Source organism: Sinohyriopsis cumingii, unplaced genomic scaffold, assembly GCF_028554795.1.
Source record: "Sinohyriopsis cumingii isolate HCF-2022 unplaced genomic scaffold, ASM2855479v2 utg001176l, whole genome shotgun sequence".
Lineage (NCBI taxonomy): Eukaryota > Metazoa > Mollusca > Bivalvia > Unionida > Unionidae > Sinohyriopsis > Sinohyriopsis cumingii.
Window position 1 is genome coordinate 2987409 of NW_028315968.1, and position 20092 is coordinate 3007500.

Here is a 20092-nt window from a genome sequence, read left to right on the forward strand (position 1 = left end):
TTTCGTACATTGATTTTAAATAACACTAATGGAAGATTATATTATCACATGAGGAAATGTACTGAATTTATTTTTTAAAAAGTTATACTTTATTGGAATAACCTAGACTATCGGTATTTCGATCTCGTAAATGGAGTGAAACTAGTATGGGCCATCCGCCATAATTCTATATAAATTTATTTTAGCAAGATTTACTCCCCTTGGATATTGTTCTGTTGACAGGGGAATACATTTTCATATTTAAAGACTAGTTGATGTTAAAATATTTGGTTTATCTGCAGATTGTTTTATAATTTTATTTCTCTTTGTATATATTTCTCTTTTTACATAATATCTAATTTATGTTATGTCCTTTAAAAAACAATGAACGTTGACAAATATAGTTTGTTGTAAGTTATTTACCTATCTTGTCGAAGTTCGGAGTGTGTGTGTGTGTGTGTGTGTCTGTGTGTGTGTGTGTGTGTGTGTGAGAGAGAGAGAGAGAGAGAGAGATTTGGATTTTTAACGTAGCTTTAACAATATTTCGGTCATATCGCTACGATGTCTGCAATGTGGCAGTTTGTAGTGATGTCTAACACTGGGGCATCATGCCTCAGACATGTAGCATCATGCCCCACCCAGTCACACTATGCTCTTAATGCTGAGCGCCTGGCGAGGCATCTCTAAGTACCACATTTATAAGTCTTTGGTATGACTCTGCCAGGGTTCTAACCCGAGACCTCCTGCATTAGAGGCGGACTCTCCAACTGCTAGGCCACCAGAGCGGTTGTTCTAGCATTATGACCTATAGGTAAACATTATGACGTCACATATTTATATGTTACTGCATTTGTATGAGAAAATATGAACGAGTTTTTTGGATGGAAATACTGCACGACCTTGGTAGTGCAGTATATTCATCCGACTAAAAGAGTTCATATTTTCCCATACAAATTCAGTAACCGTTTTATTATATGCTCATTTTCTTTTTCTACCTAAGGCTTAAATATATAAACAAAATACACTACAAGAAACAAAGTAACTGAATGTATGCCGTATTCCAAACTAAATGCACAAGCGCAGATTCATCATTACACAACAACAACATTAATAATACGCACATAACTCCGCCCAGATAAATCTGAACTTAGTCGCGCGCAAGACCTAACTTTCAAAATAAAATGACACTTTGGTCTACTTAAAATGGCAATTTGCAGCCACATTGTGAATGAATGCGCATTGCACCCAATTTTCCATTTAATCTGGAAGTAATATATATTTGGTATTTTTGTAGATTTTACGAAATTTTTTGATTATTGACTGAATTTATCGGTGACAATTCTAGATGAAAAATATCTGATTGAAACAGCGAGGGAGAAGCATGTTGACATCTGCAAGTGTGTTTCTGTTCTGACATGAATGTTTGAAATTATAATGTAGGAAAATATGAAGTCTTATCAAAAAGACGTTATGGAATTTAATATTTTTGAGTGCAGCAAGGAGGATGTAATTGCACTTGGAATATAGTCGAAATTACAGTAAAATGCCGAAATGTGTAATGAAGCTTGAGAATCCATGACAGGGCTCATGTAATTTGAATTTGCAGAACTAAGAAAATACATTTGGAGGAAATTCAGGATGTAAAATTGTAAGTATATTTTTGCCATTCTTATTACCAGCTAAAGAAGACAGTTTATGCCTTGTCACTAGCATCCTGCATGTTATTTGTAGGTTCCCAACAATTTTATGAAATCTGGCGTCTATCGCCTGCCTAAATCTGAAACACTGTATCAAAAACGTTAACGCGGAATGTAGCAAAGCAACTGGTATGTGGCAGTACACGAAACATCTGCTTTAGTTCATTCAGAAACAAATTTAATGAACCAAAACGTAAACCGCCATCTATGTGAGTGTACTTGATTTGTTTACAAATTGAAAGTGCTGGCGTCTGCGTACATTGTTTATTTACAATAGAAAGTTCCTTTATGATTGCAATATGAAGTTGCGCGCGAGTTCAGTATTGTAAAATACTGAACGATTCTCACAATGCAAAATGAGCATATAATAAGAAAACATTTGGCATGCAATCAGTCAGAGCATTGGTGACGTACTGGGTCTATCCATTGTTCAAGTTATATTACTTTGAAATACATCCAGAAACTCCGGTCGCTCCGCCTTTACCTTGCATGACAACATGATGTAGCTTGTCATGTCATGAGATGTTATTATACGTGTAACCTATATATACAAATACAACATAGATATAGTTGCCAGAATAATTTATATTATTATTTTCATGAAAATTAGTCTGAATTCTGATTGGCTGAACGGGTAACATGCGCTCAACAATAATACAAAGCGTTGTTTTCCACAAAAGTCTTTTCAGCTCCGCATAAATACGCAGAGTGCTCGAGTGGGAATATTTTATTTTTAGATCATGATATGAAAGTTTAATAAAGAAATATGGATTTTTGTTTCGCTCGATATATTGTTTAATTGAGCTGCTAAATATCTATATTGGACTTCGCTTTGAGTTGGTAAATATCATATTTCACAGCTCAGTAAGACAATTTAGTGAACTCAGAAAAAGCCCATAACAATATAATAAAAAAACAGTTTTGTACTAAAGAGATTTCCGATTTAGAATGTCATTCTTTCTTGTGTGCTTGTGTGTCTTTCTCTGCGCGTGTGTGTGTATGTGGAGGGACGGTGTCCTATGTATTAATTTTTGGGAGGATAATTTGAAGTTCAGGTAAATCTCACTGCTTTAATTGTTAATGATATTAAGATAACCGATTGTCTATATGTTTTAAAAATAATTGTTTTCGCAGTAAGGAACTGCTTTTGAGAACGTCTTTACTGTTTATTACTAGAATGATAAAGAACACTTTTCTAAATGATAAAATAAATAAGAGAAACTCAAACGCATTTTGAATCACGTCAAAGGTCATGGATGTATCAATGGTTTTGGCAATATTTACATGGACAAACAAAATTACAATATGAACATTGCTGAAAAAATTAAAATAAATTAAGCAGTCAAAAAACAACCCATCTATCGAATATTCATTCTGATCGCTTAATTAATAAAATAATAAATCAGTTATTAAATCCACACATCCATCAACTCATTTATTTATCTATCCAACATTGTACTGTAAATTCATTACTCGTTAAATGAAACGAAGAGTTATACAAATTCTATTTGTTTGGATCTCGATATGTATGCATGTATCCATACTTTATATATTTAGATAAGTATGTGTTTATTTATTCATATATTAATTCAGGGTTTCGATATGTATGCATGTATCCATACTTTATATATTTAGATAAGTATGTGTTTATTTATTCATATATTAATTCAGGGTTTGTTAGATATTAAAATATGTCAGTGAAAAGATAAGTAGGTTCGGAGGTATTTCGTCCACGCCACTTACCTTTACCACTAGGGTTCATGTCCCAGATTGCGGTAGGCCCCTTACCAGAGAACTGTCCCAGTACAAGTTCCATCAGGTACATCGGCTTGCCGATCAAGAACTGCAGGACTAGATAGGCAATTAGGAAAGCCGCTGTAAAACACGTGTTTGAAACAGTTAATATAATTCTATGAATGTGGTCCTGCCGGTTGGCTGCATGTCAAAGTTTGCGTAACTTCAACGCGATGGACTTACTGTCTATATGATATTACCAGTTCGTTTGACGACGGCAACAAGAATTTCTTTAGCATACTTCAATATTTGTGCGTGTTTCATGACTGCGTGCATCTATTATTTCATCTGTCCATTTGCATAACAACTTGTATTGTTTGGGCAGTTGCAATGTTATGTACATTCATGCCTTTTTCAATAATCAATTAAAAGCTAGCACCAAAAAAGCCTAGGTACTTTTTTTTCCAGAAATGTTGATTAATAAGTTGTTTCTTCATTTAGAAAACTTACAGATGTTAGTTAATTGTCAGACTTGATTAGCCCTTTTCACATAGAAGGTAAAACAAGACAAGTAAGGTGCTGATTCCTTCCACATTTGTTTCTTTTATTATTTAATCAGGACTTTTATCATTACCCATTGTTGTGCCAGAAGTGCATTTCATGGTTTGAAGTTATTGAGGCACTCATGAGATGTAAACTTGGAAGGCAGAACTGCAAACATTATGTTGCCTCCATGTCGAATCTACTTTATGGGTCATATTTTAATTCATTTCAAACGCCTTGTAGATAAGGACATTGATTAATATGCACATAGTAAATACAATATGCACCTAGTAAATACAATATGCACCTAGTTAATACAATATGCACCTAATAAATACAAAATGCACCTAGTAAATACAATATGCACCTAGTAAATACAATACCCGATAAGGATGGATACACAATCTGTTTGTGATCCCTTCCAGTTGTTTAAACTGTATTCCCATTGACATTGAAGCAAACCTTTGTTCATTCCATTCTTAAATTTAATTGATAAAGATGACGATACCTCTTTTCTTTGCCAAAAAAAAAGAAGCCGCTACTAGTAAGATTCCAAATAAAAGTGAAAGAAGGAGTATATACATAATGGTTATTTGACAAGAAGAAATAACGCATCGGTCGTGTGAATTCAGACGAATTTGAAATTATAAGCTGTCCTAAAGAGCTAGAAGATTCCGTCACGTGGTCTTCGTGTATTTGGGCCTGTGATCGATTAATTGTGTTTATTTGTTCACAATATATTATTGGAAGGGGCGGTTAAAGAACTATATATCTTCTGACCGCAAAGTGCAATGACACGTCGTCTACTGCATATTGATATATGCCTACCGGAAATATTCAATATTAATATTAATAAGCACCCATACTTTAAACATTATTTCAATTTTTTTTGTTGTTTTTTGACTGCATAAATAAACAATACGCAATTACTAACCAGATTTAATTTGACAACTACTGGAATATAGTGCGTAAGGGCTTTGGAAAATGTATTCCATTCAAATAAATGTTTTTGATTTTTTGTGATGGTAAAAATTGAAAGATGAGATAAAATCTTATGTGGCTTTTAGCCCTGGATTGCAGCTCAGGTTATTCAACTCTCAACGTGCGGTCATACTGGGACCACCACTTATTTCCACTCCAATAACGCCAATCAGCATGAAAACACGGTGCCTTGGTACCTTACAGCACACAATTACTGCTAGTTTTAGATCGGGACGAAGCAAGTAGAGCATGACTTTCCCAAGGATATAAAACACCAGCGTGCATAGCCGGTCAGGGCTGATCGAATACCGCCAATCAGACCTAAAGAGAAACAACACACCTCTCGTGATAACTGAAACGCTTGAACCAATAAGCCATCATGGTTCTTCAAGCAAGAAGAATTACTGGTAAGAGATGGCCAACGTTTGGGGGGGGGGGGAAGAGGGGATTTGGACGCCTTATGGTTGCAAACAGATATCATGTATGTTTGGGACTTCTATTTAAAACGTGTGCTTTAGAGAACGAACATTTACTTTGCTTTTATGTTTATTATTACTTTTTGGGAGGGGAAGTATGCATTGCTTTTCTCGAACCATAATCGTCGTTTTTCGTTTACCTGAAGATAATTTAATTTATATAACATGTTCTTGAAACAAATAAACCAGAAAAAGAATACATTTCCAAACTATCTGACAGCAGGAATTTGATTTTGAAAGAATTCTTCAACTTTTTCCACTGCTCCTGACAATCAAATGGTCGGTGTCTTACTATCCATTAACAAAGAATGATGGTACTTAATATCTGTTCAAGACAGTGACCACCGACGTGTTAATATTTACAAACAAATAAAATAAAAAACTCAAATAAACAACAACAACAAATATAAAATACTAACAAAATAGGCGAGGATATCTGATCTTTTTGCAACTAATAAATAATATGTTGTGTCCTCCCCCCCACACACCACCACCACCATCCTGTCCAACATCAGCTAACTCAGTATGATATACATAGTATATAATTAACATCATTTCTGTTACATGTCGTCTATTTGGTAAATAAATCAAACGATTTAATTTAACACGTACCTCCTCCATTTTCATAGGCAAGGTAAGGAAATCTCCAAACGTTACCCAGCCCCACCGACAGCCCCACACAGGACAGAATAAACTCCCATTTGCTGCCCCATTCCCCTCTCTCCTCCACTGTGCCAGAAGGTTTGACGTCATACTTTTCACGATTAGTTTTCGAAATGTTGCTGTTCGAGTCCATATCAAGATTCTACATTGGTAATAATAATAATAATAATAATAATAAATTATTTATCGTAACATCATCTTTGAATAAATAATGCACGATAGCTGTATTACGATGAAAAAGAAACAGAAAATACCTTATATTAAAATAAATGCATTAATCCAACTATGGTATTTTCATATTGAAAAATTTGAAAGCAAACTCAGCCATTCCAGTATTTCTGGAATAGTTTACGATATGTTATGATTTTCCAAAGCAATGTCCAGTGTTATGACAGCATAAATACATACATACATACTTTTATAACAGTTAAAGAAAGAACCCATGGGAAAAATCTTTTATTAACTGACATTTGTTTTTGGGTGGATCCTTTTAAGGGGTTTACTGAGATCCTGCCACCAGTTTGTTTCTGAAAAAGCCCAATCGATTCTTTACATAAATATTCACACAAAAAAAACGCCAATATCAAAATATTCCAATAATTATTTATTAAACATACGTCCAACCCATTTTACTCAATATTGAAACCCAGTTTGTGTAAATGTGTTGCTTTAACTGTTCCAAAATCACTTCCAGTTTTTTCGAGTAAAATGCTCTTAAAACTTTAAATTTTATTCCAATGGTTCAAAGTTTGTACATGTTCTTCAGGTTATAGCATACGACTTGATAAAATCGGAGAGACTAACCAGGCGACAAATGTATCGATACCCGCATGCCATGTTGCTAGATAATCGATTTTTCTTGATATATTACGTGGAGAAAAAAAATCATCGGCACAAGATTCTTGAATGTATCCTTATATGAGATATTATACAACAAACACAGACATATTAGAAAACGTAAAAATATTATAACCGAAGCAATAAGATGGTAATGAAGCTTTCCTTAAAACTGTCTGGCCAACATTTAAATAGTCAGATTTTCTATATGTTTTGTTGTGACGCTAGACTTTCATTACACGTATGTTAGTCGATACTTTTATCACTGCATTTATTGTTTGCCTTCAAAGCAACTTTTCAACACACGGCATTTATTGTTTGCCTTCAATGCAATTTTTCGACACAAAGAGTTAAAATTCTAGACAATTTATACGAAACTATATTTAAAAAATATGTTAGTCAAGTTCAGTAAGTCCTTCATCTGGCTACGAGATCTCGACCCATACGAGCGTCTGATAATAATCTTCACATGAGATGTCGCTCATTTGTTTGCTTTTTTATCACATTTTGTTTGGTTTTTGAAGTTTGATTTTTATATCAAGAACGCGGCATCTATATTGTTAAGTCCATTGGTTCATTGTCAATACTGATTATCATGTTTACTACATTCTTTCGAATTGACCGACTGTACAGATAAAGAAGAGAACAATGCGCTATCCTTCTGTGTAGTTAGTAAGTCATGGTCTCATAATTTGCAGGATTCCAGTGCAAAAGCGAGAAAGTATATTACCTGCATATTTTATATCGTCAAACCGACATATAAGCAGTAATGTGAAAAGTGTGCATCTCTGTGATCTAGTTTTGATTACGAACGTTGCCTAACCAGCCATCCAATCTGCGAATTCACCAAACTTTTGGTAAGCCTACTTGTTGACGTTACAGTCGTTTGTATTAACCTTCATCAGGCTCTTCCCTGACGCAGATCTCTTTGCGTCTCGCAAGGAGTCTGGTTGAATAAGATTAATGGGAAGTATTTTAGCAATCGACACTGATTGTATCTACTTAAACAATGATATATATATACAGAATTTTTTCTGGCATGACCATTGTGATTCTTCAATTGTTGGTGAGGGGTAATGTTTCCTTCGTACACAACAAAGATAATACTGTTTCCAACTCTATATTAGTCTCATCCTTCTGAGATGGCAAAGTATTCGTCATTATCAAGGACTTTATTGCAGAATTTTTTAAACTTTTCTGTATCATTGTATGTGTGTGCATTTGTTCATTTACGTAGAGTTTGGAGTATCACGTATTATTACCAGGTTCTTCCTTGTCCATGGGGACTGATAAAAAACTAAAAGGCTCCCCCGTCTTCAAACTTGGATATGACATTGGGTTTCACTTTCGTAGACTGCTGAGTTTCAGACGGCACTTTTACTACGTGGTCAGCGTTATAAACAGATCATATAAACAGTCAGATCTACATGGATGGGCGAAAGGGTTGGTACTTACTGGCATTGTCTTTCCATGTCAAGTGTCTTAAAAATAATGTAGCTGTAAATTGAAGATTGAATGTAATCTATTTGTCTGTGTTTGTATTATTCGTAGGGCCTGTTGTGGGTTAAACGGGCTATGTGTTCCCGTGGTATTATTATATTTATTGGATCGTGTGCTTTAAGTACACTGTGACCATTATGTTAGAATAAAGCGTTGCTGTTGCGAGATGGATCAATCTTAGCACGCCCCTTCTCGTTCACTATGCGCTTTCCTCAAGTACAGGAAGACTTCACGGGATCAACATTTGTGGCAAATGTTTTTTTTTTTAAAATCCATATTGTAGTAACTTCGCTCTTGAACAATTAAAAACTCTAGGTATGTTGTGACAAAGTAGATTCAAGAGTTTACAAAACCTTCAAACATAAAAACGAAAATAATTAAAAACAGATCATGCAGAATATGCAACGTGTGAAAACATGAACATTCTTGCATTATTAGTCAAATCATAGCAGCTCTTCAAAGCGAGAATAATTTTATATGTTGTGGTTTACCGGAAGTAGCCAAGAAAACACATTTCGGTGATATTCAGTTCATCATCGTGCGTAAACCACTTATATTTGTAATGATAACATGAAAGAGAATAAAAACCGCATGACTGATGGACGTTCCTACAAGATTATACTTACAGAGTGGCGCAAAGAAACTCTTCGATGCAATTGAGTTGTCATCCTTTTCGCATGAATTTACTGAACAGGCGTCTGTTGCAACCTAAAGTGAGACTACTTTGAAGAAATACATACGACGACTATAAGGATTACCAGCAATAGAATCTCGCCTTCGTCAATAACATTTAGGCAGCCCGCAGACGGTACCCCGTAAGGAACAATAACCCAGAGCAAAGGTTAAACTTCCTGACCCAGTCAAAACAACTCACAGGATCTCGCAATGTGTCCATTCATTCGTCGTAAATCATCCGTAATGCTCTAGAGGACTAACAAACTACAGAAAAACAACCAGAGTCCATGCTACGAAAATCAAATATAGGTTAAGCAATGTTTGTGGATTTGAACACAGACATTTCAGAACTTTCTACCAAAATATGACAATAACTTGGTGCAAATTAAAAAACTGAACAATCATTGAATAATGTACATGTGTCGGATTTAAAATTTTATCTAAGTGCATAAAACAAAAACATTTGCCTGTAAATGTGGTTTTATTCGAATAAAAGTCCCCATTTACGACTATGCTCGAAATAAAATCATGAACCATTTTATAGCCTAAAATTAATAAGTAATTTGTTTTTAAAATGAATTAAAACTTATAATTTACTACGGTATATGTAATTAACATTGCTGCGGAATCCCATTTACATCGTTGACCAAAACAGTATCTTTGAAGGAGAAATAACAAATAAATGACAGTTTCAAAACATTTACTTTTATTTACATATTTCATTGTGAGAACGTTAAATATTTTTATTGATGTTGATACATTTTTCCGTTCGGCACACCATACTTAAATTTACACTAAAATGTACGCGAATGTATTGAGATATTTACGGAAACATTAAACACAGATTGGGAAGCCGGTGCAGAATGAACACTCATATACCATTTTATCAATACCATTGATTGCAATAAATTCCTTACATAAAGAACAGCATGCATATAACGCTGCAAAATATTACTAGAATAAGTAAAGAAATTATGCTGTGTGTCTTTCAGTATCCAAAGTATTTATTGTTTCAGCCAAAAAATATTTTGAAGATCTTACTAAAAGCAATGACAATAAAAATCCAAATAAATTCTCGTTCTGATGTTCATATGAACGTGCAATTAGAACATTCCATCTGGCTAGATAGATAAAGAATATAAATCAAGGTTGATTCTCCAAGGTTCAGTTCACATAAATTCGTCACCATTTCTAGTGGAGAAAAACGACCAACCAACAGAGCGGAAAATTGGAGACATTTTCGTCTTACTCTAGAATACAGACATGAGATGTAAATCCCTAGATCCTGCATCGTAATATAATTCTAAATTTAAAACAAATTAGCATTTTATTGAACAGAAGATTCCAATTTAAATTAGTACTACTTTTATGTCTTTGGTAAGACACGGCCGGGGTTCGAACCCGTAATCTCCCCCATTCGAGGCGGACGCTTTAACAACTTATGCCACCGGAGCGGTTCGATTTTCTATATAATTGACATAATCATGGACAGGACTAAACAGTAACATTATCTCCACACACCTACCAGAACGGAAAATGCCTTTATGAAAATTACAAGCTTATCATTTCTAGTCATGAAATATGATTGGTTTTCCTAATGTACTTGACAAAATGTTCAAAATAGTTCATGTTTCGTAGTAAACAGAAAGTCAATGACTTTTTGCATCATGAGTACGGATATATCTTGCCTGGTAAAAGCGTGGGGCAAGTTGTAGATGAACATTGAACGCACTTAGCTTTTACGGCCACTAGATTACATTCCAAACCAAATGAGCGTGTAAACGGAAGTGGATGGAGCCTACATTTACTTGTTAAGGCCATTAAAGACTAGTTTAAACCCCTTCGTGCAAGAAACATCTAAGCAAGGGGATTACAAATCTTAGCAGAAATTCTGAAGAAAAGAAAAACGCGCCATCACAATATTGAGGTCATTCTTGTTTAACGCGTGAGAAGCCCACAGATGAACTTTCGACCTAGACTGTAAGTAGCCCATAGCAGATATTCCAGACGTCTGCCAACCAATCTATAATCTCTGCTCCTGGTTTACCTCACATTCTTTTTTCTTGTGAAGTCCGCAAATCGATTGGTGATTGACACTGTGGGTCATTTAAATTACTAATTACAGAATATGTAAAATTACACATTGGTTTAACCTTTGCATCGCTTGTCCAATTTTCTTGACCTGCTCATCACATATTTTAAAATCCTCCGTACACTTACTTGACATGAACTTTATAAAAGAAAAGCCGTGATTCAAATATAGCATTCATGTTTGCAGAGCGTTGTGCAGTTGTTTGGAGGCGTTCTGTTCAGCTAGAGTATATACATGCATATTCGCAAAATCAAGAGCAGTCTTTGGATCATACATCGAATGTATTTCGATAGCTGAAATTCAAACCACATCGTCTATTTATGAAACAAGGATAGCGCAAGAAGTTGCGAATGCAGCGAATTAGTTTTTCATTCTCAACGTCTCGGTGAATCCTACAAGCAATCCAATCCCAGAAATAGCCGAGGTGGTCAGAATACAAACCATTGTATGTACAGTACTACACCGACATACATCCAAGGTACATTTTTTCCCGCAAAACCAGCCGAGGTTATCCGAATGATTAATGATCCTCAAGTTGTGAATTTGTATTTTTGCTTCTATCTCTGTGCTAGGGAAGGAGACAACAAATTTTGTTTAGAGTCTACTGTTCGACATTATTGAAAGAGCAAATCAGACATTTGAGATGGAAACTGATTTAGATTTTTTCAAAGATTGCGCATATGTATAAAATGATACTATTTAATAACAGGAAAGCAGTACAGGAAAAGGAACAATTACATCGTTTATGCACATTGTCGTTTTCAGTCAGAACCCAAGATATACTAGAAATTATCCCTAGTTTCCTTTTGAGTGCAAGATTTTTGTTTACCCTTGAGAACCTATCAACAGCCATTTATTGTTTCTGGTAGTCCCCCTCCCCGTGAGTGTGTTCAATGCTACATCAACACACAAAGGAATATGCATTTAAAAAAAAACAGGAGTAAAGTAACATATCCAGATATATGTACTACAGCAGCCTACTACGTGATCTGGACAGAACCAGATCCCGCGACCTTCGACTGCGAATCCGGCATGCTTACCATTGAGCCAGTGCCGGTTAAGATTAATATTCCGAGCAAAGAAACAAGACAATGAACATTGCCACAGTTTGCCATTTGCAACAAATACAAGCTGTATAACTTTGCGTGACTATATACTCTTTCGTTCATTTTGTTTACTAATGTTGTCTCTGTTTTAGAAATGTGTATACCAAGATGTTCCCCATGACAAATTAAATTATCCACTAATATGCTTAATATATTCGTTTCGTAAATAAAATTGTTTATCCGATAAATAAATGGTTGCAAGTGATGGGATAACTTAGTCGAACAGAACTTGCAGAACCGTGCCACCATTAATTGTTTGGATCATGGCTTAACTCTAAAACTAGTATGCTAATGAAAACATACGGCCAACCTAAAGTCATTTTTATATTAGCAACTACCTTTGCAACGTATACTACTTTGAATACTTCAAATCACAATCATAAAAGATTTGTGATTTTATGGTGTGCGGTCGCCTGTTGGTTTTAAAATATAGAAACTCATTCACATATTTAAGAAACATTACAGTGTGTTTCAATTATCCCCTCTCATAAAATGTTCCATAAGAGACCTTTAACAAACACTGAGGCAATAACCTTCAAAAAGTTATTTGCAGTAATTGTTGATATTTCAAGCAAAATACTTAAATATTAAAAAGAATCATGCCTTGTGGTATTGCCATACATTGAATAAAAGCTTTATTACATTTTTCAATATTGGTTTATGGTTTTTCTTTTTGCATACTTAAAGGATGAAGTTAGTTGTGATTCACATAACATATTCTGGTATTTTATTAGGATATACAATATTAAACATGTTACGCAATCTTCCTTGTGTAAATGAAACCGTACGAATCATAATTACGTTAAGATGATAACAAGTTTGTCAAAAAGCTTATTATCATTTAAGTTTTTGAAACGACTATGGAGGAAAGATTTTGTCTATCTACAATGATACTCAAGTTTAATCAAGAGAATAGACTATATGTAAAAATATTAGCTAATATTTTCATGCCATATATAGGGAATGTGTCTGTCGGCAGAAGAGCAGAAAATGTGATAAGGTAGAACTTGGTATACAGATTAATTCAAACGTTTGAGTCACAGAGACTCTGCGGTATGGCTGGTACCTCTTTCCAGTTACTGCAAAAACAAATGCTTGTGTAAGAACAAGATTTTGTAACTTGTTTCTTTCTTTGAGCTTTTCGATAAATTTCTTACCGATCATAGACAAAACATCGTTTCTTAAACAGATCTGGTTCTGCAAATGCAGCACGCCTGGCACCTGTAGATATACACATATAACGTAATATAGGCCAAGGATAGGGACGTAAAAATGTCGGTGAAGGAGAAAAGTTATGTTACTGAACACAGAACATACTGTAAACTCCGGACTCTCTTTGACAAAGACCAAGAGCGACTTAGAAAAACATCACATATGTAATCTACTAATATATCCAGCAATTCTGAGGTGGGATTCGTTGGTTTAAATATAGTCGCGAATCCATGGACGATGCTTCCGATATTTCTTTAGATTCGTGCGGCACTAATGTGAAATCCTGTTTATTATATCTCATAAAATGTTATACGGGTATGGCTTTAAGTTTTCTCGAGTAAATTTTACCGTAGAGAATTTTAAATATTTTGATAGTAATCAAATATTACGTTATTGTTTTAAACGACAGGAAGAGGTGATTTACAATGAAAAATTTAAACTTGTATGAGGAAATAATTAAAGGTGTTTTAGAATATGAAAGTTATATTGATGGTATTGGAACAACCATGACACGTGATGCGATTTAATTACGCATATCGACACTTAATCGAGGCAATCTTATGTGCGAAATATGCCGGAGGAGAAAGAGACAGTTTAGTTGTAGAATATAAATATCATTGAAGAATGGTGTGGTGTTTGCTTTGTATTCTGATCCTTGTAACATTTTTTAATGATGAATGTGTATACCCACCCTATCATTTATAACTTAGTACATTTAACAATGTCGGATTAAACTAACGAAATTATTTGTCTTGACACATCCGGTCATTGCACATTTAACATGAAAAGTAATCTATGCATAAATGCAAATAATGCAGACCACATAGACTATTTCTTAGAGACGAAAATATGCATCGGTTGCATGTACTTTACAGAAAATCACAATCTTCGTCCGCTTGAAATTTATTCGCTAGAAAGATACTACATTCTTTTCGGACCACCTTGGCTATTTCCACAATTGAACTGACCTTAAGATTCACCAAGAAGTTGCGAGTTATACAACAATTTGATATATTTGCAACTTCTCCGTTACCCATTTTTCGTAACTAGCCGAGGTGGTCTGAATCGAAGCTAACTTCAAACATTCGAAGTATGATTTATAGGATTGAACTTGAAGATGCGAATGATCACACCTGATAGTTTTTGCTTCGCTTAACATAAAAGGACGATGATGTTCTGATTGTGTGAATAGGACAGTGTGCCCATTAATATTGGACTGTCTTCATACAGTAAGTTAGAAGTTTTACTATGGCTGAATTTTGATGGGCCTTTTTCTTACTATGCAAGAAAAACAGTGTACAAAGACTATATTGCTACCGGCGATATCATGTCCCGTTTCCGCTTACTGTGACAGGAAAGTTAGGGGTGGTGGTGGGTGGGCGAAATAAGAAAATGCGTGATCTAAAGGAAATAACAGTAATTGCTCCAAATATATTGACAGTATATGTTGCATCGGCATACTTCGTAAGTAAGAATTAGATTTTATGGTGTTTACGCATATACATGGGACACGTTTCGTGGCACGTCGACTCAAAGCAGATTTCAAGAAATTTTAATCATTAGTGTAAGCAGTTAAATTTAGTGCGAAACGTAAACAAAATATTTTAAAAATATATTAGAGTTATAAATATCCAGAAATCATGATTGCTTTGGCAAAGTATGTTAGATACTCTTACGTGTATATATATATATATATATATATATATATATATATATATATATATATATATATATATATATATATATATATATATATATATATATATATATATATATATATAATAATGTTGCATTGATTGTACTGCATCGCATGTGCGAAATTCCAAGTGACCACTGGTCAGTTACATCGAGTTATTGCTGAATAATCGGTTCACCAATTAAGTGAGCCACTATCAACATAACTAGGTCACACTGGCTTGATTTCCCCGGTCAAGTGAGCACGAAAATTATTTGTCTCTACAGTCACTATATTTACTGAATGTATTAACCTTTAAAATCAATATAAAGGTAGAACCATCTTTATTAACTATGCTTATTTTCTTGATTATTATACTGTATCGGCGATTGTTGTACTGTATCATTGAGTATTATACTTCTCTGTGATATTTGTATTGTATCGATGATTATTGTACTATATCGGTGATTATTGTACTGTATTGGTGAATATTGTACTCTGCCGGTGATGATTGTCCTATTCCATTGTGTAGTGTATTGTATTAGGATTGTTGTAGTGTATCAGTGAAGTGGGCGAGACATATCATTGTCTATGGAGAATATCCTGTTGGTTCGTTCTCACACATAACTTTAAAGTTTCATCAAATCATTGGTGTGAAAAAGAAGAAAATATTTTAGCATTTCACCCCCGTCATTTCTTGGTACTTTTCCAAAATATCAATTGTATTCTATTATTATCTCTTACTGTCGTTGCCAGCAAATTTTCGTCAGCCTGTACCGTATTTATCACCTGTGAAGCCAAGTATTGGTTGGCGTACATCATGGTGTTTTGCCTTGAATCTTTCGCTAGTTTTGTTCAGGTATAATCCAGAAGTGTACTGAGACAGACTAAGCAAACAAATGCACTGAGGTATTCTCGATTTTTCATAAGAAATCTTTCCGACTAGGTTTTTGTCCATGAAGAGTCTTTTAATGATGAGACTACAGTTACTTAGAAAAGTCTAATTTTCTACTTAACTGATCTAGAACGTGAGTCTGCAACTATTTTCGTTTCCATTTTGTGGTATTTAACACATGCGGACATTACCATCACTCTTTAATTACAATATATACTCATTTAGTACTTGAATTCAGCTGAACACACCACGATCTGCCGTCAAATAATGCACCGGAAGATCTGGGAGTATGCCGCTTTGTTAGTAGAACAAACAACATGTACTCTGATTATGGTCTATGTTTTTTTTGCATTTCGACAGCTGTAAGTATATACGGTATGTTATTTTACTTATGTTTTACTACCTGCCCGCAAGTTAAAATAAAATCATTGGCTCGATAGATGAGGCTTTGTTGTCTGCTCACAACAGATGAATGTTTGTCTGCCTTACAGAGGACTTCTGCCCTTTAAACTTTATGACCAAGAGAATCGTTGGCGCGAAACACAGGACATTGCCCTGCACACCAAGGACATTGGAAAATTTAGGGCAGATCCATAGGATGACCGACATAAATCTTGAATGTGTTAATGTAGATATTCTTATAAACACAGGGTGCATAAGTGTGAATGTGTTAATGAATGTGTTAATGTAGATATTCTTATAAACACATGGTGCATGAGTGTGAATGTGTTAATGTAGATATTCTTATGAACACAAGGTGCATGGGTGTGAATGTGTTAATGTAGATATTCTTATAAACACAGGGTGCATGAGTGTGAATGTGTTAATGTAGATATTCTTATAAACACAAAGTACATGGGTGTGAATGTGTTAATGTAGATATTCTTATAAACACAAGGTGCATAAGTGTGAATGTATTAATGTAGATATTCTTATAAACACAGGGTGCATGAGTGTGAATGTGTTAATGTAGATATTCTTGTAAACACAAGGTGCATGGGTGTGAATGTCTTAATGTAGATATTCTTATAAACACAAAGTACATGGGTGTGAATGTGTTAATGTAGATATTCTTATAAACACAAGGTGCATAAGTGTGAATGTATTAATGTAGATATTCTTATAAACACAGGGTGCATGAGTGTGAATGTGTTAATGTAGATATTCTTGTAAACACAAGGTGCATGGGTGTGAATGTGTTAATGTAGATATTCTTATAAACACAAGGTGCATGAGTGTGAATGTGTTAATGTAGATATTCTTATAAACACAAGGTGCATGAGTGTGAATGTGTTAATGTAGATATTCTTATAAACACAGGGTGCATGAGTGTGAATGTGTTAATGTAGATATTCTTATAAACACAGGGTGCATGAGTGTGAATGTGTTAATGTAGATATTCTTATAAACATAGGATGCATGAGTGTGAATGTGTTAATGTAGATATTCTTATAAACACAGGGTGCATGAGTGTGAATGTGTTAATGTAGATATTCTTATAAACACAAGGTGCATGAGTGTGAATGTGTTAATGTAGATATTCTTATAAACACAAGGTGCATGAGTGTGAATGTGTTAATGTAGATATTCTTATAAACACAGGGTGCATGAGTGTGAATGTGTTAATGTAGATATTCTTATAAACACAGGGTGCATGAGTGTGAATGTGTTAATGTAGATATTCTTATAATCACAAGGTGCATGAGTGTGCATGTGTCAATGTAGATATTCTTATAAACACAAGGTGCGTGAGTATTATTTTATTATAAGCAATTAAAAAGGCAGGGAATAATATTTACTGTGAATGAAGAACTCGAGACTGCTCACTTGTTTGTTTGGGTCACTAATCAATACGGTGATTGGAGCTCGAAGTAACTATTTGAAATCCATTATATAGGTTAGTTTATTATTTACATATAAGAAATATCTGTCGTTGTCATAGTGTATATATATATATATATCTAGAGAGAGAGAGAGAGAGAGAGAGAAAGAGATCTTAGTTAAAGAACATTGATCTTCGCTACCAAAACTCCTGCAGAAAGGTTCTAGTAAAAGTTTCACTCATATAATAAGAATTACCCATAGTCCTCCATTTAATGAAACGGAAGTTTAATGTGAGACGTATAAATTAATTCAAAATGAAGCAACTTGCTGAAATGATGCACAAGGCTTTATGTATAACTTAGAAAATTTATTTGCATATGCGAGATACAGTTTTACCACTTATGAGTAGATAAGACGTCATACCAGTTTAAGTACGAAATTACATCAGTTAAAAATTACAATTGATTTTTTTATGACTAGTGTGGAAGGGGTTTTAATTTCCGTTTACATTTAACTACATCATTAACTATTATATACTGATTTAAACCTTAACCATTTTAGTAAAAGTGTTCAAGTTTCTGATTGGTCTATAAGTGTCCAGGGTTTTGATTGGTCAAGCTTGCTACATCCTTCGAATGTTGATGAACCAAGTTAAGTAAATCTGTATCTTCAACATCAAAGGACAGTCTGATTACAAAATGTTTCGACATGTGACTAATTAAACCTCTATAGTCACGTGAGTGTTATTTATTAGTAGATTTTGAAAATACTACATATGTACGTATCTTAGAGTAAAAAGACCTTAAACATGCTCGACATTATGTAAAACCGGTTCTAGAACTAAAGTCAGAGAATGCACATTACGGATTCAGATACGGTCATTTAAATAAATAAAGTTCGTCTATACTAGTCAGGTGATTGGCCGTTCGTTGTTCTTAAATGGTTATTATGATTGCGATTCGGTTTGAGCCTCTTCTAGCGGTAACCTTAATGAATGTATGGGATAAACGTACGTAACTAAATCCATTTATTTTTAAATACAGATCAAACTGATAAAGGGATTCCAAAGCTTCCTTGTTTAAACATAGGATGTGATATAACTTTACTCAATGCTGTGGATTTAAGAATATTTATAGACTTACACAATAATCAAAGTTACATTTCAGGAAGAATTTAAAAATATAGCGGCAACAATAAATATGTATGTATGTATGTATGTATGTATGTATGTATGTATGTATGTATGTATGTATGTATGTATGCATCATTTAACGGTACCTGAGCTCAGTATATATATATATATATATATATATATATATATATATATATATATATATATATAATGCTAATTTAATGTTAGATTCGAAAAATGTAGAAATGAAGACACGTACTAAAATCCTAGGAAGATAATCATGAAGTTCCACAAGACAGAATATGAAAGATGGATATCTTCAAATTCTTTAAAAGCTTATCAAATAAAATGTACATATAATGGTACGACATGTAAACTCCTTCAAACATTGTTTGCGAAGCCGCGAGTCATAATGTAGCCACATAAATACGAACTGACGACGATTATAAACTGAGTCCCTGACGTCAGTACGCTAATAGCATCCACCATTACGATGATACTTCATCCATTTAATCTTTGTCAGGGATTTTGTCTTTTTTATACCAACATGTCTCAGATTTATTAACAGTTTGTTGTCGGCAACAAAAGTGGTCCGGAGAAGACAAAAACGATGACTTCATGAACGAAGTGATTCATGGAAATGAGTTGGCATGTACACTATCAATCAAGCTATCGACCTGTGCAAGCGACACATATCTATGAAACCTTGCTCACAAAATATAAGCATACAAACGCCGCATCATGTGTAAGGTGGCAACTTTTTGCTTCTTAACATTCAGCTGTATCTGACGTCACGCATTATAATGAAATGCAACGTCATCGGTAGAGTGTCATTACTGACTTGTGGCTATAATTGTTGACATTAAAATGTTACATATACTAGCATAAACCATAATCTTCAAAAGGGGATAGAAATAAGACTCCACGTTTTTTCTGTCCGACCTTGAAAAGTTAGATAGTTGGTATTAAAGATACCTGAGTTATTCCGTTAGTAGTTAGTGTTGCATGCAATTCAAATATGCGAAGCAAGCTTTTATTGTAAAATATACATTTTTGAGCAAGGTACGTGTT

The 20092-nt window shown here is 34.2% G+C and overlaps 1 protein-coding gene across 1 annotated transcript in view; it reads right to left on the minus strand.

The window, feature by feature from the left end:
- LOC149772781 (sodium- and chloride-dependent glycine transporter 2-like) overlaps positions 1–20092 on the minus strand; it is a 37807-nt gene that overhangs the window by 17106 nt on the left and 609 nt on the right. Inside the window, exons 2-3 of the mRNA XM_089947286.1 lie at positions 6023–6215; positions 3420–3551 (exon numbers count right to left, since the gene is read on the minus strand). Of these exons, the coding sequence (XP_089803412.1) occupies positions 3420–3551; positions 6023–6215 (325 nt within the window). The remainder of the gene's footprint in view (positions 1–3419; positions 3552–6022; positions 6216–20092) is intronic.